The 21,709-nt window shown below is 37.5% G+C and overlaps 3 protein-coding genes across 3 annotated transcripts; all 3 read left to right on the top strand.

The window, feature by feature from the left end:
• Positions 1-713: 713 nt before the first annotated feature.
• Positions 714-2,231, top strand: LOC133825423 (exonuclease 1-like). Its single transcript, XM_062258367.1, has 6 exons — positions 714-807; positions 919-993; positions 1,050-1,195; positions 1,360-1,497; positions 1,621-1,830; positions 1,985-2,231. The coding sequence occupies exons 1-6, from the start codon at positions 714-716 to the stop codon at positions 2,171-2,173; spliced, it is 852 nt and encodes a 283-aa protein (XP_062114351.1). The 3' UTR covers positions 2,174-2,231.
• Positions 2,232-3,183: 952 nt separating this feature from the next.
• Positions 3,184-5,622, top strand: LOC133823437 (uncharacterized). The gene is made up of 6 exons (XM_062256217.1): positions 3,184-3,438; positions 3,522-3,845; positions 3,931-4,047; positions 4,130-4,687; positions 4,753-5,007; positions 5,560-5,622. The coding sequence occupies exons 1-6, from the start codon at positions 3,349-3,351 to the stop codon at positions 5,611-5,613; spliced, it is 1,398 nt and encodes a 465-aa protein (XP_062112201.1). The 5' UTR covers positions 3,184-3,348; the 3' UTR covers positions 5,614-5,622.
• On the top strand, positions 5,623-6,838 carry LOC133823438 (uncharacterized). The gene is made up of 5 exons (XM_062256218.1): positions 5,623-5,897; positions 5,980-6,150; positions 6,228-6,332; positions 6,425-6,593; positions 6,672-6,838. The coding sequence occupies exons 1-5, from the start codon at positions 5,671-5,673 to the stop codon at positions 6,762-6,764; spliced, it is 765 nt and encodes a 254-aa protein (XP_062112202.1). The 5' UTR covers positions 5,623-5,670; the 3' UTR covers positions 6,765-6,838.
• Positions 6,839-21,709: the final 14,871 nt, after the last annotated feature.

Here is a 21,709-nt window from a genome sequence, read left to right as displayed (position 1 = left end):
AGACAACCTTTATTCCTTTTGCAACATTTTCCCAATGATCATTACCACCTTTCATTTTCCATAGCAGTTCAAATTATGTACTTTCTTACTTCATGGTTATTCAAGCCCTTGCCATTTTCTTTTTTCAAGTGTGAATATGTGATTATATGAAGCATACATTAGCAAGAAGGATATTCATTTGTAATTGAACAACATAAGCTAATCAATATCGCAGTAAATGAAAGTTGCACGCTTTGTATGAAGAATGCATAAATGTGATTTATGAACACATAATAATAGTTTATGCATAATGGCATAGAATAGTAAAAGTCAGAACCATGCCCTCAGCTCTGTGGGGTAATGCATAGTATGACCATTTCCTTTCTTTTGTTCCCTCCATTGAGATAAAAGGATTCTTCCTGCCTTTGTCTTTCCAAAATTTCAAAACAAAAGTTGTTTTATGTGATATTTGCTTGAATTGGTTTAGTGTTCTGACTTTCTTTGTCATGACAAAAGACATTGATATTGTGAAGAACTTGAAGCAAAGACTTTTGAAGTTTGACTTCTAATGCAAATTCCTTTGCGTGTGAAACTCAAGTAAAGCTAATTAACTTAATTATTGCTATTATGTCAAGCATTTCAATTATTTTGTTAGTCTCTCAATTAAAAATCAGCAAGTATGTACACATATTACTATAATAAGTGCCACCTAATACTTTGTATCATTAGGGCCAATGAAAACAGATCAGGATCATGATTCATTTATTGGAATCAAATCATTACCAAGAATCTGTAATCTTGTAATATTGGGGCAGCCACAAGCTCAAGGTTTTTAATTATTTTATTATTTGAGCTATTTAATTTTCTTGCCCATTTGTATTGCATAAGAACTCTCGGAAACTTTATGTTATTGAATACTTCTTGCCTTTGTTGGTTTAGTTATGCTTGCTAGATTATTGAATCTTTCTACAATGTCTTTACTGGTTTGGTTCACCACACTACAGAGCAATGCTGGTAGTCATTCTTTCATATCCTTTTTATCTTGCCAATGTATGGATCCATTGCTTAAGATTTAACTCAAGAGAACTACAGGGGGAGGAAGGAAAATCTTACCCGAGCTATGGAGCATGAGTCAAATGGAAATTCTTCTGCTGCTTATGAGTGCTATCAGAAAGCTGTTGACATTTCACCTTCAATTGCGCATGAGTTAATCCAGGTTAGGAAGAAGACCCTTTCTTAAGAAAGAATTGGTTTACTGCGAAACTGAAACCATTTCCTCTACAAAAGTACCTAATATTCTGAAATTTGAACTCTGTTCTGAGTGATGGGAAAAATTTATATTTTTAAATTCTTTTCTTTTGACATTGTTGCTTGTAAAAGGTGTTAAAGCAGGAGAATATAAGTTATGTTGTGGCTCCTTATGAAGTAGATGCTCAAATGACCTTCTTGGCAGTCAGCAAACAAGTTGATGCTGTTATCACAGAGGACTCAGATTTGATACCATTTGGATGCCCCAGGGTGAGTTATGAAAACTTGTTATTCTGATTTTTTTTTTCTCACACAATGGGGTCAAGATAACATTATTTTTTTCCGTCTTCTATATACTTATTTGTCAGATACTTCAAACTTTGTTATATCCAGATTATTTTTAAAATGGACAAATTTGGGCAAGCTGTTCAGTTTCAGCATTCCATGCTACAACAGAACAAGGATTTGACTTTTGCTGGATTTACAAAGCAAATGATTCTTGAAATGTGCATTTTGAGTGGCTGTGACTATCTGCAGTCATTACCAGGAATGGGACTGAAAAGGGCTCATGCACTTATAAAACGATTTACAACTTACGACCAGGTGAAGTCTTATCATTCACGACCTTGACATTTGTATCCCTTAAAATTAAATAGGCTGAGAATATTGTTCTTTTGCCCTTTGCACGTGCTTAATTACTTTTTCTTTAACTCCTTTGAATAAATGTTATAGCTAGCTAATGATTGGTCCATTTTAGGTGATAAAGCACCTAAGATACAGCATTTCTTCGGTTCCACCTCTTTATGAAGAATCATTCAAGAAAGCACTACTGACCTTTCAGCATCAACGTGTTTACGATACAATTACCGAAAAAATTGTTTATTTGTCTGACATTTCTGAGAATAATGAGGATGATGGGGATTTCTTAGGGCCATATCCTTTTTAAATATAGTTTTTCTCAAGTTAAAATTTCTGCTTCTATTTAATAATTGTGAAATACTTGAGATCCCTTAACTATGTATACAATGATACCTCAAGATATAGCTAAAGGTATAGCTGAAGTTGATCTTGATCCATTCACCAAAATGCCATTTCAGGTAATTGTTCTGCATTTACTTTTATTACTTCTTGGGGGTTGAAGAGTTTCAAGTTTACCATTATCTAGAAGTGCGTCCTCCACAGTTGAATGCTATTTCTTATTGATTTACACGTTTTTTTGTTCTTAATCATTTAACTGGCAACTGCAACCATATCAATTTCTCCTATGTTAAATAGCCTAGTAACAGAAAGAAACCAAACAAAAAGAAAGGCCATATATGTAGATTTTACTAATAATAAGTCATTTTAGTTTCCTAATTCCTATGTTTATATGCCATAGCAGTTTGGCTGACTTTTTCACTTTCTTCTTAAAGTCCTCTATCTTTACTGGTGGCATTTATGTTTTCTTTCACCAACAGGGGACTGCTAGATTTGGAAGTGTAAAGAAAAAGTTAGATTTGCCTGTACAGAAGAATCTTCTGACTCAGTACTTCTGTATCCTTCTATTCCTTTTTCCCTGGTTTGTGTATGTAATTTTAGTATGAAATGTTTCATATCATGGACAACAGTTCATGTACATAAATATAACTGGTTTATTTCATTAAGTGGATGTTCAGAAGCATGTGGCCTACTTGTACTGTAAGATAAGTGGCTAACAAACAAATGCTATTACTAATCTTCAACCCCGATTTGGAAATTTGTATTATATGTGTTTGAAAAGGTTCGGCCAAATGTAGTTAATTTTTTTATGATTAATGGATTAGTATGGCCTTCATGTTATGGGGACTTGAGCTGTAACCAGGTCAAGATAGTGACTTGGCCAAGAAGATAGGGTATACAAATTGGATGAGTAAAACAGCTATGATAATGTTATGGTGCCATGAATGTTGACCACGAGGAGGAGGATAATAATAAAGAGAACGCGGAATATAAAAAGAAAACACATAAGCGGACACGAGGCATAGTGCGATTGACGAAGATCATAGTAGATAAAATTAAAGGAATCAAACGCCATTTGAGGTTCAATAGCAGGGGGGGCAATCAATCGGGACCCCAAACAGAGAGCTTCAATGTTATTTAGGAATGCAAGCCAAAAGTATGGTGCCAATTAACATTGACAATTGGCGCGAAGTTCCTAAATCTATATTGGACAGCTTATGGAAGGATGTCAATGTAAGACATTTTACTATGTTTTGAAATAAATTGATGAGTTTTATATTTTCTTTTACTTACAAAGTTTCTTAAACTATTTGCAGCTAGCTTTCCACCTAGATGAGAATATGCGAAAAAATATTATTGGCTCAGTGGGTAATAAGTGGAGACAATTCAAATGTAATTTGAACAAGAAGTTTATAGTCCCTTACCTTAATGACCCATCTCTTTTGGAAGCAAACCCTCGTGGTCTCCATAAACCTCCACCAAGCTATCATATAGAAGAAACACATTGGAAAGAATTTGTCAAGAGAAGGACATCCAAAGAGTTTCAAGATTTTAGAAAATTACAACAAGAAAGGCGTAATCATTTACAATACCCTCATAGGACTTCACGCCATAGCTATACTGAATTGGAAGCTGATTTAGTAAGTACATATATAGAACGTATTATGCCTGATTTTATGTTTTCTTCATTTGATGTTAAAGTTGACCTAATTCTATTACATGCAGCAAGCTAAGTGGGGCACAACAGAGCAAATAGATCGATCTATACTTTGGAAGGAGGCCAGAAAAGATTCTTCTGGCAACTATGTCACCGAGCGTGACAAGGTCAAGGGAGAGGCCATCGTAAGTTGTAAAATGTTAAATGACTTTTGGTAATTGTTTTATATTTCAGTAACAAACATATAATTGATTAAATTTTGTACAGGAAGACATGCTTGAGCAAAGAAAAGAGGGCAAACTGATTGAAATCGGAACAAATGACATCCTAACACAAGTGTTAGGTACTGCTGAGCACCCCGGTCGAGTTCGAGGCCAGAGTCGAGGTGTCACACAAAGAGACTACTTTCATAAGCCTGTTGGGGGGGGGGGGGGTCTAAGAGGCTTGCAGAAAAAACAAATTGAGTTCGAACGACAATCCAACATACGACATAGGGAAGAGATTGAAAAGTTGAAAGAATCGTTCATGTCCAAGCTTGAAGAATTATCAACCAAGATGGCACATATGCAAGCTAACTTTGATAGTCATTCTAGCTTTTGCAGCCATTCTAGAGTCAATACAATAGAAGTTGAGGCCCCAATTGACACTGCTCCAGAAGTTGAGGCACCAATGGAGACTACTCCAGATGTTGAGGCACCAATTGACACTACTCCAGAAGTTGAGGTACTGATGGACACTACTCCAGGAGTTGAGGCACCTGTTGACACTAGTACTTTATATGAGACACCTACACCTTCACCTTCTATTCATCCTGAGCCACTAAAGGTAAATTCTCTTATATTTTTTAAGAAATGATTATTTAACTTATACTAACTATAACATCATTGCAGAAAGATGTTAAGTGCAAATTATACATTGAGCAAGGTGGTGATGTTGTGGCTCTTGGACGGGTGGTGGCTACCAAAGGCAATGTAAATGGGAAAAGTTTAGCACCTGGTAACTATCGCATGGTTGTTGATAGATGTCTAGATGGGAGTGCAAAACTACCTGTCTCAGTTGGGGATGAGATGACTCTTGTGGTTCATGCGGTCAACAGTTATGTTGCTTGGCCATCGCATCTGATCATTACTTATGATCATGAACAGGTAACTTTTAGTGTGCTGTAAAAAATTTCATCTTGAAAGATCCATAAATGTTTAATTTCATGGAGAGAGAGGGAGTAAATTGTGTAATAGATGGCGATTTTGACAAAGAAATATATGGTGTGGTACTGGTGAGGAGCCATGTGCCAAAGGAATTGACATAGCATACTTAATTAGTCTCTTAAATTATATATTTACATTATTGGTTTTGGTTGAAATACAACCTATAAATTGCAAGTGCTGCTGCAGACAGATAATAAAATAGTGTGTTAGAAACTTCTCTTTTGCGATATTTTCAAAATGTCTTTCTCATTATGCCTCCCATGTACAACCATATATGTTCACACTCCTAAATTCTTACATTTTTTAATACATTTGTTCTCACCTACTACAACTAAAAGAATTATAGCCCTCCATGAAGAATATTACATATATATATATTTATACATGTATATATGAAAGGAAGAGATCAATTTTGGACGGGCATTTGCATTGATAATAAATTGAATGTATTTTGTGATTTTTTTATCTAACTTTTCTATGTTAATTGTGAAGGGACCCAAGAGACTAAAGAGAAAGAGGATTTTAGCAGCTTGTCCGCCAACATAAGACCTAAAACATCCTCCACAACATCTTCCCACTACTCAAGAAGAGGCAAGATCAAGTATGGCTAGTAAGTCGCCGATTATCTTCAAGGTTCCCACTGGACTTCCCATGTTTTTGAAGATACTTCTAGGTTCAGTTAAGTACGTAGAACCAGGATTCATGATTGACATTCTTATGGAAACCAATATTATGGGCGAACAATATACCTTATATATCTCACATGAGGATATAGTACACTTTGGACTTATGGAAGAAATCGGCGCGTCTTGCATTTCATTCTATATCAGGTAAATTTTAAATTAATAAACATTATATATTTTAGTTTCTTTTTAAGTATAACTATAATATCATTAACTTTCATGTATGTAGTATAATATATTCCGAGTTGTGCGATAGAGAGATATCACACTTTTTTGGTTTCATTGAACCATCGTGGTCATCGAGAATTGGGACAAATATGGATAATCAGGCTGAAATTATCTCAGAGCGTATCAATAACACAGTAATGGGTCAAACTTGGTTAATGCCATATCATTTCTTGTAAGTAAATTTTTCATTTAATATTAATTTTACTTATACCTTATGATGTTTATTTTAATAACTTTGTTTAAATGCAGACGTCACTGGATGTTAGTGATCATTGATCCAGATGACCATACATGTTACTATCTTGATCCACTTAGAAAATCTCCTCCAAATGATTTGAAGAACCTTATGAACAAGTAATACATTTGAAACTCATTTTAGAATATAATATGGTTATTTGATATGGAAATAAAAAATTAATATGCTCTTCATATTGATGTATATATAGTGTCTCTTCACACATTAAGCGAAAGACAGGAAGGAATGAAAAAATTTACAAGTGGAAAATAGTCAATTGCCCTCGTCAAACATCGTCAGTAGAATGCGGCTTTTATATCATAAGGATGATGAAGGACTATTGCTTGAATGAGACACCAATGCAATGGCTAACTAGTAATGTAAGTGTATTTATTAGTATTGAACTACAATTCTATTGGATTTAATTTCTGACTTAGTTTTTATTTTGTGTTTTGTAGTGTGGTGGAAAGAATACATATACACTTGGTCAAATTAATGAAACTCGAAATGAATGGGCAGCCAAGCTTCTTGAGCGGATGAGTCAAAGCTAGAGTAACTTTTGAAATCAGAATTAAAAAATATACTAACTGTAGTATTTAATTAGTTTTTACATAGTTATTCCAAGTGTATATTTTGATATTGTAATTTTTAGATTTGGAACATACTGAGTTCTATTGATTATGTCTGCCTATTGATTATGTCTGAACTATGTTGTAATTACACAGGAAATTATGAATGAATATAGTGGTTGAAAATAGAGAAATGAAAAAATTCTCATATTCTACATGGGACGTCGGTCTCCACGAACTTGTCGTCTTATGTATTGCAGGGGACGATACTTGCACATAAATTGTCATCTCATGTACTGCAGGAAGATGACGCTTTAGTAGGAACTGTCGTCTCATTTATTACAGTAGATGACGCTTGCACAGAAATTGTCGTCTCATGTACCACAAGAGACAACGTTTGTATAGGACCCATCATCTCATGTACGACAGGAAATGACACTTTTATTTCAACTGTCGTTTATGCTTTACATGGCATGACATTGCATGGGACGACGGTATTAGAACCGACGTATGAAAGTTCATACGACGGTTTAAAACCATCGTCCCATGTCAATTTTGTAGTAGTGATTCTTTTGCTTTTCATTTCTTCTATTATTCTATATTTACTATTTTATATGTATATTTTGTTTTAGAGTTGTAATCTCATCTATATCTTTCATTCTACTACTTCTAGATTATTTGTATCTTTTTGTCTTAGGGTTGTATCTTCTATTTCTATCATCTTCTACCTCTTTCTCTAAATTTACATGTAATTTTTGTCATAGAGTTGTAACACTTTTTAATCAATAATATTTATTTGTAATATTTAGATTAGAGTTGTAATTATCTTACCTATTTCCATTGAGGCAAATACATATTTTCCTAACAATGTACACATCATCACCTAAGCTCTCCAACTCAAGGATTGTCGAGCTTTCTTTTGCCTTTACCTGCACCACATAGCACCCGTGAGCCGAAGCCCAGCAAGAAAACTCAATATGCTCATGAATAGTCATATCATAACATCAAATCATAAGGCACACGCCTAGCAGATATAGCCATATCCAAGCAGGAAAATGAGTTCACGTAATGATGAATATACAACATCAACCGATGATAATAATAATCGTCCCGGGATTTTAGCCCCAAATAGAAGAGTGACAGTTGCAATAGTCACTAAAGTAGGTTCCGTTCCCAATAGCCATGTGACGATAGGGTCACCGTGGCTTTATAGATAAGTGATCATTTCACTAGCTTAAACAAGATAGGTTTTTGATGAACTAGTCACCAAGATAACCTGCCGCATGACTATAAAGTCACAACCGTGGGATTCCGCTCCCTAGCCATATGACAAGCAGTCACCTAGGCCTTTGGCCTTGGCTCTGAGTAACTAGCCTAGACTAGTCAAGAGTTCATAATTTTCATCGACCTTAGGGTTGGTCTAGCATCAATGCTCCCAGAGTCATTCAACACTGATATTGATTAGATCTAATCTTTTATCGGCCTTGCGTTCAAGACGCTTATGCCGTTTCCGGCTCTTAGGTCAGTAATACGCGACCAGTGCCGACCCTGACTAGTCAGTGCCATACACAAGTAAGCAATGCTACCAAACATATATCATATGTCAAATATCCGAATATAGGGAATTCAGCATGCTTACTTAACAATTTCTAGCATAATGAGGATCATGCAAAAACACAGAGACTCAAGCTCTAAACCATCTCATATTCAATATTCATAGCATGCCCTAATCACATGTTTCTCGTGCAACACATGCATCACATTTAATCACTTGACATGCCTCAACAATAACCATGCATGTCACATTTAAACATCCAACATGCATCAAGAATAACCATGCATATTATATACACAGGGTGCAGTTTTTTTACCTCGGGTTCGAGCAAGAATTAATAAAAGAATGACCCTTGAGAATGATCAATCCTTTGATCCTTTAGCAGTCACCTAGTTATAACCAAATATGGAATCCCATCAATAAAATAAATCATAAAAAGGTTTATAATCTAAAACCTCACTCTCGGGATCCATCTCGCCCTCTCGGGACTCTTAATCTACTCAAACGGGGTAAAGGAACCAACCTCCGAGCCTTAAAAGTCATCCCGAGCCCTAAAAATAGGTTGCTGGAAAATGCACTAGCGTTGGGGCTCTGCCTAGTGGCGCTGGGGCGCTAGGAATGGTGTTGGGGTGCCATCAGCCAAACATCAAATTCAATCCCTAAACTTCATCTACATCATCAAAACCCAGGCAATCTTACAAAAAACTTCCATGAATTCTCATAACTAACACCTCAAATTCCTTTGACTGAAAACCATAAGAAAAACAGGGTAAAGCTTAAGTTCATGGATGAAATCTTACCTCAAGTTGGATTTGAGTCATCTTCAATGGATGAACTAAGTTTCTAAGCTCCCACCTTTGATCTCTTAGCTTGTTTCTTCAAGTTGGCTTCAAAAACTCCAAAGGAAGAAAGAGGATAAATGGTGTACGGGTGAGGGAGAGAGATGAGGATGATGATGCTCTGTATTTTACAATTTCACAGCCTTCTAATGGCTTATATCAATCTAGGGGTGAAAAGACTAAAATACCCCTAGGTCAAATAAAGGTTTCTAAAGACTCCCAAGGGTAAAATCATCCTTTCCCGCCTATCTCGTTAATTATAATTAACACCCTCCAATTCCCGTTATTCTCAATATTCTCAAATGCCAATAATTCATATCATGTTACACTCTAATTCCTGTCAACGTTTTAATCACCAAATTACCCCGAGACTCACTCCGAGCCCCAAACTTAATCTCGTTATGACTAGACTGAAAACTTGCATTCCATGATCGTCTCATGCCGAATGGCTTGAAAAAATCCACATATAACGTGGTATTATTTATAATTGACCCACATGCATGAAAATACACAATCACGCCCTCAGCAGGCCAAATTACCAAAATACCCTTATAATTAAATGTGGACCCATATGGATGTATTTATCATCATATAATAATATAATTCATATAAACATGCATATAATCATTTAATAACATGATAAATCAATTATGGCCCTCCCGGCCTCCTAATGAAGGTCCTAAACCTTATTAGGAAATTTGGGGCATTACAACTATCCCCTCCTTACAGAAATTTTGTCCTCAAAATTTATCTGACTTGCCCAGAATAAGAATTTTGCACAACTGATTTAAGTTATTCAAGTCGCTTCCTCGACCTCACTATTTCTGTGACCTTACCTTGACTCAAGGTATGACTTTAACCTTTTTTTTTTTTTCTGTTTCATATCCGGACTAGCTTTTCCTTACAGAATAACTTAGCTTTAATTCCCAGATTCACATAACTCAACTCATGAGTTTCCTTTAACCGATGTCCTCAGCATGGAAATACAAAATACACTGTATACTACTGATAGTGCCCAAAGACAAGGTCGATCCAAAGTCAACCTGACCAATCCTATCCATGACTCAAACTATTATACTACTCTAGGGCTCAACTTGCCCTTAACTCCTCACCCTTTTTCCATGGTGATACTTGAAGGAAGATACAATCTTCTACTTGAAATTCCATGTTCCTGCTTTTTAATTCAGTAATACTTTCCCATTTACTCTGAGAAGTGAGCATCCAAGCTCCAACCTCTAATAATCTCAATGGTCCACTGAACCATCACATGATCCAGAATCAACACCTCACCCATCTCATTCCAATGAACTGGTGCTAAGCATTCTCAACATACCTCATCTCATAAGGTACCTTCCCAATATTGGATAACTTTCTTTCTCTCTCTGATTTACCATCAGTCTGAGAATAATAAACTGTATTGAATTCCATCTACATACTTATCGCCTTCCATAACCTCTCCAAGACCTAGAGATAACAATAGAGTCTTCATTTGATAAGATAGACCTTGAATTCTCAAGAAGGCATACTATCTCTTTCACATAGAGATCTGATTACTGATCAACTGTGTTACTTGTTCTTACTGACAGAATTGAATTCACTTTAAATACTGATCCATAATGATCCAATGCCAACTCATACTGGCCCATTAACCTAGGCAATCCCACTGCGAAACCCTTTGCGATGTTTTCTTGTTTCCATTATAAATACTCAAAGGCTACAATGGCCTCACCGATTTCTGATACTCTGTCTTGACCTGCTAACAGGTTAAGAACTTTACCAGGCATTCCATTACATCCCTCTCCATCTCAGGCCATCACTATAAAGCTTTCATATCCTGTTACATTTCCATGATGCCTGAATGAAGAGAATAAAAGAGAAGCATGAGATTCATCCAAAATCTCCCAATTAATCTTAGTGTCCATCAGATTCCAAATCCGATCCTTATATCACAATAAATTCATATCTGACACTGTAGAACCCTTAGCTAATCCAGCGAAGACTTTTCACTCAATCTTTCCTATCTGTGGTTCACTTAGTCATATTTCCTTTTGATCCTTTCTGAAATGATAATCTCAAACATAAAACTGACCACCTGGCCCATCAGAAACTCTACTCCAGTTCTGGTCAGATCCTTCAACAAACATGTTGCATAAGCAATCACTTCTCCTGTCACTGAGGTGTCATAACCACCTACTAACTAATTCTGATCTGCAAGAAGTCTCAGAACCTTTTCCCAAGGTACACGTGATATCCTTACAACCCAAGGAAACTCTTGCCTTCCGAGGCGTTCCTTGACCTTGGCAAATCTTCGCAGAGAATACATCACAATACCATCGTCCAAGATGATCACAAATCCCATTCAAATAAACCTTTGAATGTTCTGTTCATTTGATTCACAAACACTTGGCATTAAAAAAATTCTCAAAACCTACTCAGCACTCTCAGTGTTCTTATCTGCTACAAACAATCTTTTGCATATTCTTCTCCCTAATCTCTAGCTTGTACTAACAAGATCCAAGATCCACCTTAGAGAATACCATCTTATCCCATAACTAAATCCTTTAAATCTTACAACTCTGCTGAGCCATTCAAAACAGTGCCCTAAATCTGACTCCATTCCTAGCACTAATCCAATCACCATTCTATCTCTTCACATAAAGGAAACCCTGGTAGATCCCCTGGAAGCACATCCAGAAGCTCACAGACTAGTCCAGTCTGTCCTGACTCCACTGGCATAATCTAAGTGGTGTCCACCACACTAGCTAAGAGTTCCATGCATCTCTCTGCTAGCTCTCACTACAAATGTCATAAACATACCAAATCCATGCACAGTGCCAACTGTCACAAGGCTTTCCACTCTCAAGCTCAAGAGTTAATATACTTTCCTTTCCATTTAGCATTGCCCCATAATTACTTAACCAATCCAAATCCAGGATCATCCTAAAGTCAGTCATAACCAACTTTATCATAATCACTGATGAGTCCTTTTTATCATAACCCAACTCATCTCTTAAATCACTAATACAATATTGTGTTCCCATCACAACATGACCATATGATCTGCATATCATCTTTATGCCCCTCTATATGCAACAAACAAAGGAATAGCATGGCACCAGAACTAATTAGCATAACTCAAAAATCAAAACTAGGAAACTGACCTGCCACCCGTGAGGAACTAGTCTCAGTCTCAGACTCTGACTGCCTTTGAATAAACACTCGAGCTGGAGTCGAGCTGTCTATCCTCTTTTGCTCATCCTCCCTTAGCCTTGGGAAATTCTTCACAATATGCCCAACCATGTCACATGCGAAACATGCCTTTGCTCGGCATTCTCCACGATGACGCTTCTTGAACCGAGTGCAGATTGGATAAATTTTCTTCCAGCTTTCATTCTTACTCGCTCCAATAAGTGGAGGTACCACTATCCAAGCTTCGTGCTCCCTAGCACTCTTCTTCTCATTTCTCCTGCTCTCAACAGCAAGAGCCTTCTCTACCATCTAAGCATAGGTAGAGATTTCACACACTGGGGCAACTCGAATGCCCCGAGCTATTCCAGGATTCAGTCTCTGAACAAACTTTTCCTTTCGACCTACATCTGTGGGTACCATGTCAAAAGTAAACTTGTCCAACCCATCAAATCTGTTAACATACTCGGTTACTGTTACATTACCCTGAACGAGATTCACAAACCCATTCATCTTAACAGTCTTGGCTACATCACAGTAATACCCTTCATTGAATAACTGCCTAAATTCTTTCCAATCTATCACAGCTGTGTCTCGTGTTTGGGATATCACTTCCCACCACGTCCGGGCATCATCCCGCAATACAAATGTCGCACAAATCACCCTATCATGACTTACCAGCCCCATACTATCAAGAATTGAACTGATCATGCCCATCCATTGCTCAGCTTCGAATGGATCTAGGCCTCCCTCAAAGACTAGAGGGTAATACTCCTGGAATCCTCCACAGAGAAATTCCCATCTGCTCTCAATGCTAGGCTGAGCCAAAGCTGATGCCACTCCTGGGATAACCAAGGAAGAAGTGCTCCCCAACAGTTTCCACTGTTTCTTTAGACACCTGATCTCTTCCTCATGCTTCTGCAATCTTGATTGCAAATCTGTTAACATCTACTGAAAATTCATAGGAGCAGATGAAGAACTAAAACCTTGGCTGTAATTCCCAACCTTTGTATAACCACCACCAGGCCTCATTATCTGCCTTGGATATAAACTTGCTAATTGAATCTGCAGTCAATAACTTGACCTATTAATCATGATAAGAATATCAAGAGTTTTCTCCACGGGACCAATCTTACCAAACCACAATCACAAACCACTCCAGTGCTAAAAACATGCTCATGGCGTTCATACATCAATCATAATTCCTACTCTTCCAACATACCTACTATGCCTCCAACTCCAGCATGCAGATATCATAATTATATATTCATGGAGCAGGTAATCATGTGATCACATTCATATATATATATATTCGCGGAGCATATAATCACATAGTCAAGAGCCAGGCTCTATCAGATTCTCATGCTCCCTTATAAAATGTGCAGGTAAAGCATTTACATTCTATTTAAGCAGTTACGCACATAACTACATAAATAGTTACCATTCCCTGAGTGAAGCAATCTTCAGTGAAGAGTGTACATGCCCAGCTTGTCTTCAAGAACCCATAAACCTTGATAGGCTCTGATACCAAATTGTAACGCCCTAAACTCCAGGGACCGTTATGGTGCGCATTATAAATAGTGCTAAACTCGCTAATCGAGTCTTTGGCCATAAACGTGTAACTAAGTATGATTAGCAGTTTAGGGATTAATTTTTTTGAATAAGATATAACGTTTCATTAGAACGTTTATTATATACATTGGGATACCAAAAATATAATTTAAAGGTCCATTATAAGAAAATATTTACAACTAGCCGATCTAAGCGGCAAAACAGGGTTTAACCCTAGTTCCTCTTCAAACCCCGGCCGTGGTGGTCGAGCAACTGCATATGTACACATCATCACCTAAGCTCTCCAACTCAAGGATGGTCAAGCTTTCTTTTGCCTTTACCTGCACCACATAGCACCCGTGAGCCGAAGCCCAGCAAGAAAACTCAATATGCTCATGAACAGTCATATCATGACATCAAATCATAAGGCACACGCCTAGCAGATATCGCCCTATCCAAGCAAGCAAATGAGTTCACGTAATGCTGAATATACAACATCAACTGGTGATCATAATAATCATCCCGGGCTTTTAGCCCCAAATAGAAGAGTGACAGTTGCAATAGTCACTAAATTGGGTTCCGTTCCCAATAGCCATGTGACGATAGGGTCACTGTGGCTTTATAGATAAGTGATCATTTCACTAGCTTAAACAAGATAGGTATTTGATGAACTAGTCACCAAGATAACCTACTGCATGACCATAGAGTCAAAACCGTGGGATTCCACTCCCTAGCCATATGACAAACAGTCACCTAGGCCTTTGGCCCTAGCTCTGAGTAACTAGCCTAGACTAGTCAAGCGCTCATAATTTTCATCGACCTTAGGGTCGGTCCAGCATCAATGTTCCTAGAGTCATTCAACACTGATATCGATTAGATCTAATCTTTTATCGGCCCTGCATTCAAGACGCTTATGTCATTTCTGGCTCTTAGGTCAGTAATACGCGACCAGTGCCGACCCTGACTAGTCAGTGCCATACACAAGTAAGCAATGCTACCAAACATATATCATATGTCAAATATCCGAATATAGGGAATTCAGCATGCTTACTTAACAATTGCTAGCATAATGATGATCATGCATAAACACAGAGACTCAAGCTCTGAACCATCTCATATTCAATATTCATAGCATGCCATAATCACATGTTTCTCGTGCAACACATGCATCACATTTAATCACTTGACAAGCCTCAACAATAACCATGCATGTCACATTCAAACATCCAACATGCATCAAGAATAACCGTGCATGTCATATTCATAGGGTGCAGTTTTCTTACCTCGGGTTCGAGCAAGAATTAATAAAAGAACGACCCTTGAGAACGATCAATCCTTTGATCCTTTAGCAGTCACCTAGTCATAACCAAATATGGAATCCCATTAATAAAATAAATCATAAAAAGGTTTATAATCTAAAACCTCACTCTCGGGATCCATCCCGCACTCTCGGGACTCTTAATCTACCCAAACGGGGTAAATGAACCAACCCCCGAGCCTTTAAAGTCATCCCGAGCCCTAAAAATAGGTTGCTAGAAAATGCACTAGCGCTGGGGCACTGCCCCAAAGTCAGAGAAGCCCAGAACATTCCCTGCCTAGCGCTGGGGCACCAGGCATGGCGTTGGGGTGCCATCAGCAAACAAGAGAAAATTCTGGTCTTCTCCCCTGCGATTTCCCTTGAAAACCAAACCTCTAAACCAAAACATCAAATTCAATCCTTGAACTTCATCTACATCACACCCTCATCAAAACTCAAGCAATCTTACACAAAACTTTGATGAATTCTCACAACTAACACCTCAAATTCCTTTGATTGAAAACCATAAGAAAAATAGGGTAAAGCTTAAGTTCATGGATGAAATCTTACCTCAAGATGGATTTGAGTCCTCTTCAATGGATGAACTAAGTTTCTAAGCTCCCACCTTTGATCTCCTAGCTTGTTTCTTCAAGTTGGCTTCAAAAACTCCATAGGAAGAAAGAGGATAAATGGTGTACGGGTGAGGGAGAGAGATGAGGATGATGATGCTCTGTATTTTACAATTCCACAGCCTTCTAATGGCTTATATCAATCCTTGGGGTGAAAAGACTAAAATACCCCTAGTTCAAATAAAGATTTCTAAAGACTCCCAAGGGCAAAATCGTCCTTTCCTGCCTATCTCGTTAAATATAATTAACACCCTCCAATTCCCGTTACTCTCAATATTCTCAAATGCCAATAATTCATATCCCGTTATACTCTAATTCCTGGCAATGTTCTAATGACCAAATTACCCCGAGACTCACTCCGAGCCCCGAACTTAATCCCGTTATGACTAAACCGAAAACTTGCATTCCATGATCGTCTCATGCCAAATGGTTCAATAAAATCCACATATAACATGGTATTATTTATAATTCACCCACATGCATGAAAATACACAATCACGCCCTCAACGGGCCAAATTAGCGAAATGCCCTTATAATTAAATGTGGACCCATATGCATGTATTTATCATCATATATTAATATAATTCACATAAACATGCATATGATCATTTAATAACATGATAACTCAATTATGGCCCTCCCGACCTCTTAATCAAGGTCCTAAACCTTATTAGGAAATTTGAGGCATTGCAATAACTATGCATATTTGTATGTTGTAAGTAACTCTTACGATGTGTGCATGGCGCATGCTCACGTGAGTTATATGAGTGGGCAAAATAGTGTTTATGTGACGCTAAGGAATGTTATTTTGGTTATGGTATAGGCTCGTTAAGAAGTTATCGTTTCACTTAGCTTGGACCTGAGGTAAGGAAGTTAGATAGAATTTTATTCACTTATGCTGTGAATGGTAAGATTGTTTTTATGAATGAAAGTATTATGATGCTTTGCGCTATGAATTATGAAATGCTTGACATGATGATATGTTTGGATTGTATGAATGTTGTATGCTATGAATGGATGTTAGCATAATGAAAGCGACACATCAAAAAGTGGTTGCTAAGGATATGAAGACGTAACCCAAGTTACTAAGGATAAGAAGACGTAGCTCAAAGGGCGGACGCGCCAAAGTTATTCAAGGACCAGAGATCCTGTTTACCTCAAAGGGTGACATGGACAAGTTAGCGGGCCATGTTCACAAGGAAATGTTTATGATATGATGATGATGTTATGTTGACATGAATATGTTTATGTTTATGATAATTACGCCATTATGACAATGATGCTATGATGTATAATTATGGATGAATATGTTTGTGTTTTGTTGTGTTTTCTTGTTTGTTGGTTGTACTTCCTTACTGGGCTTTTTGCTCACCCCCTTACTTTCCCTTCCAGGTAGCAAATAGGTTTCTCTATGGCACGCGTGGTGATGTGGGGAGTTCTATTGTAACGCCCTGGATAGCCAAGACCGTTACACTGTGTGTTTATAAAGGTGTTAGACTTGCTAATCAAGTCATTTAATTAAAACGTGTTACTAAAACTATAGTGGAACTAGGGTTAAAATATTTTGGTCTCAAAAGCCACATTTCTTTTAAATAAACATTATCTGTTTACACGGGATCTCAAAAATGACAAGATTAGAATCATTTACAAAGATTCAAGATTTATATACAATAATTAGCCACTCTAAGGCAAAACAGACCTAATCCACTCCTCGACCACTGCGGCCGAACAGCTGACTATGTACATTCAGCCCCACAGCCCTCCATCTCAGGATTGGTCCAACTTTCCTTTGCCTTTACCTGCACCACGTTGCACCCATGAGCCAAGGCCCAGCAAGAAAACACAATAACAGAGCATAAACAGTCAACAGACAATTTAATATCTCATATCACATAAACATGTTCTCAACAGTTTAAGCATCCATGATAACCAAGTATTCCGCATACCAAACATATCATTTCATAACAATAATCAATTCACAAATGATGACTAGGGTTAGCGCCCTTAGGCCGCACCCTCTGTTTATCCCACTAACTCCGGCCTGCTTAAACCGAGCTCAGTGAATATTAAGCTGTCCTCGGCTACCAGTGGCCAAGCCGCGCCCTGTGCGAAAATGTTGTATACGACACCCTTAGGTCGTTTATCATATGTCCCATGGCATAATACCATCTTTGACATTATACAAATATGGGGAGCACTTAGTCCCATCATAAACACATAACCGGGTGCAGTTTTCTTACCTTTAAATTCGCTAGCTTCGTTCACTTTGATCCTTGAGCATGATACCTCTTGAGCCCTAGCGCACACCTAGTCACAACCATAGATCAAAATCATCACCAAACCTCAAGTCCAAAACCTAGACTCGGGACCAATCCCGAGCCCTCGAGAAGCCCCAATTCCACCAAACGGGGTGGTGGAATGGAACCCCGAACCCCCGGGCAAAACCCCTTGAAAATAACTCAAAAACCTCTTTCTGGAAACAGGGTAGCGCTACAACGCTCTAAGGAGGGTGCTACAGAGCTACAAACAGACCACAAAATCATCCCAGGGTATATGGCCTAGCGCTACAGCACCCAAAGGCTAGCGCTGTAGCGCTAGTCACAGAACAGGAAATGCTGTTTTTCCCTCCTTCGATTTTCCCCGAGCCAAACCTTACCAAAACTTCTCCAAACTTCAACCAAACTTAGAATCAAGCTTACTAACATGTATAACTCATCCGAAGCATCCCAACCACATAAAATTTTAACACATGCACTCCCAATCTCAAAATTCACCATGGTTCAACCTCAAACTCAAAAACTTCAGCAAAACAACCAAAACCTTAGAATTTAGAGCTAGAATTTCATACCTTCAATGGGGATTCGACCTTAAGTTAGCCTCTACACCTCCTTGGCTTACTCCTCCTCAAACCCTTAGCTTGAATTCCCTAGAATTCCCATCAAATTTAGCTTAGACATCTTACTTCAACATGGAAACCAGAAACTGAAGAAAACTTCAAAGTCTTACCTCAACTGATGAATAACCTTAGCTAGATTTCCCCAATATGATCAAGAACTCAAGCTCAAAATCTCAGCCTTAAGCTCCTTTGATTCTAGCCTCAAACCCCCAGATGAAAATGATGAAGAGGTCCCAAACCGACCTTGGAAATGCCCTGCTTTTCCTTCCCCTTATTTTTCTTTCTTTTCTTTCCTTCAGACTTCTATTTCTTTCTACAAGTTCCACTAACTGTAAAGCCTCAGTTATACCTATCCTTTATAAGCCAAATGACCACAATATCCTCCCCTTTAATTCTAAATCTTTTAATCCACCTAGGGGCATTTTGGTCATTTCACCCAATTCCCGCTAATTCCTTGAGTGTCTCTAATATTTACCGCATACTTCCCGACACTTATCTAGTCACCAATTATATTCTTCAATGTCAAAATTAACCCCAATATATTCTCTGAATTCCCATTTATACCCCTAGGCTCGCCCCAATTCGGGTATAAATCCCCGCCGTGACTTTCTTGCTAATCCGCTTACTAGGATCGTCTCGAATCACAGATCACAAATATATCCACATAATAATGTGGTCTCAACAATTATCACACATATATATACAGTTATGCCCTTAGCGGGCCAAAATTACGATTATGCCCTTCTAACCTGGTCAGGGCCCACATGCATACTAATACACATAGTCATGCATCTCAGATATTCAAATAGTCATATAACATACTTTTAATCATTAAATCACATATATTCCAATTATGCCCTCCCAGCACACTAATCAAGGCCTTTAAGCCTTATTAGTAAATTTGGGTCGTTACATCTATTGTCGTTGTGTGTATGGCGTGGGGGCATCCTATGGACGAGAAACGATCAATTAAAACGTCATTTTTCTTTTAATAATGTTATGTTTAATGAGACTTTTCAAACTTATCAGTGGGACTTGAACTTTTGGTTGTTTTAGAACTTTGCATGAACACTAATATTTTCTCTTAAAACTATTGGGCCCAACTTGCATGTTTTTAGCAAGACCCCACTGTGATTTTATATTAAGTGGCTTTTCTCTCATAAACCTGTGATTATGTGAATGTTTTACAAAGCATTAGATTATGGAATTTTTTTTACATAAGTGAATAGTTTTCAACACTAAATAATTGTGAGTCTCATTTAAGATTGTTAGTGTTAGTTGCTACTAATTGAGGGTTGAACATAAAGGTTTTTTTTTTAATGAAATTCATTTGAGTGCATCAACATTTCTAAAGGTAGCAAAGATGCTATAAGAACTTATCTAATGTTAACTTAGTGGTGGTGTCACTTTCATGGGAGTCAAAGTCTTTCCCTAGAAAGTTCATGAATGGATGAGCATATGACCTTGTTAGTGTTAAGCAAGAAAAGTGGGGAAATGAATAATCAAGTAGAGGCATGTGACGTATTACTAGTCTTATCATTGGAATACTTTGTTCAAGCATTAAAGCAACCAAAGATTTTGATAAGTCTTAGTAGTGCTTTCACTAAAATAATATTCGAGTCTAAAGACACTTATTTTAGGCACTAAGACCATTTCTAAGCTAGAGATGGAGATTTGATTGGTTAAAATACAAAGCCTAAGTTGTACTACAAAAGTTGGTAAAAACCTTAAACGATTTCACATAATGGAGGTGTGAAATTTGAGTTTAAATTGTAGGCTATTAAAACTTATACTTTTTGGTCTAAAATGGCACATTAAGGTATCCAAGTAGGCCCAAACAGTTTGGAAGAAATTGGAGCTAAGTTAAAGTTCAAGTTGAAAGACACTTTATTTTATGCACTAATACCATTTCTGAGGTAAAGATGGAGGTTTGATTGGTTAAAAAAAACCTAGGTGGTATTACACAAGTGGGTGTAAAACCTTTAACAATTTCACATAATGGAGGTGTGAAATTTGAGTTTAAATTGTAGGCTCTCAAAACTTATATTTTTGGGTCTAAAGATGAGCATTGAGGTATTTAAGTATGCCCAAAATGTTTGGAAGCAATTTGAGTTGTTTAAAGTCAATTTTGAAAAATTTTCCCAGCATGTAGGTGACATGTCATATGTCTATAGGCGACATGTTGCTTGTTCCATCTAAGAATTGGATGTTATAGCTACAAAGAAAAAGGTGGCATGTCGCCTGTGTGTGGTGACATGTTGCATGTCTCTAATGTGGCTATTACATTCTTGGCTTCAAATTTTGTGGTTTAAAAGCTCTAATCTTATTGGTTGGACTTAATGACAGTACCTACACTATAAAAAAAAAAGGGTCTTTTAGAGTTTTAAAGCCTTGATCACACTTCTCAACTCTCTTTCAACATCTTTATCTTTAGCTCTCTAAGAAATTCATCAAGAAAGTGTTTTTCTTGTGAATTTTAAAGGATTTTTCTATCTCAATTCTCTTTCCTCTTAGAAAAAGCATCAAGCATCTACCAAGGGCTAGGAAATAGAGAATTTGGATAGCAATACTTCTCATATATAAGCCCCTCAAATTCGGTGTTCTACCACATATATATGTTTGGTTATAGGTTTGTGATTTCCAATTTGTTATTGTACTTATTTCTGGGTTCATTGGATTATATTTCTTATTTAGAATCTATCTAAACTTTTGGTGTAATCTCACTCTCCCCGAAAATTGTAGCAAGTGAGCAATCGGGCCCCGCAACAGCTACTCATCCATGTGCATTTGAAGCTCACAACCCATTTATAGGGAGAGTCTTCTTCATGCGCGCGTCAAAGAGCATCCTTCAGCAGCTTTGAAATCAGTGCGAGTCCCACGAGATTTTTCTTTTGTACGCATGTGAATGGTATCACACCATATGAGAAAGAGTGTCTCTCACGTGCATATGAGTCCTTTAGCAACTATCTTTTGA

The sequence above is a fragment of the Humulus lupulus genome, chromosome 3, assembly GCF_963169125.1.
Source record: "Humulus lupulus chromosome 3, drHumLupu1.1, whole genome shotgun sequence".
NCBI classification, from domain to species: domain Eukaryota; kingdom Viridiplantae; phylum Streptophyta; class Magnoliopsida; order Rosales; family Cannabaceae; genus Humulus; species Humulus lupulus.
This window is presented reverse-complemented; position numbering and strand designations above follow the sequence as displayed.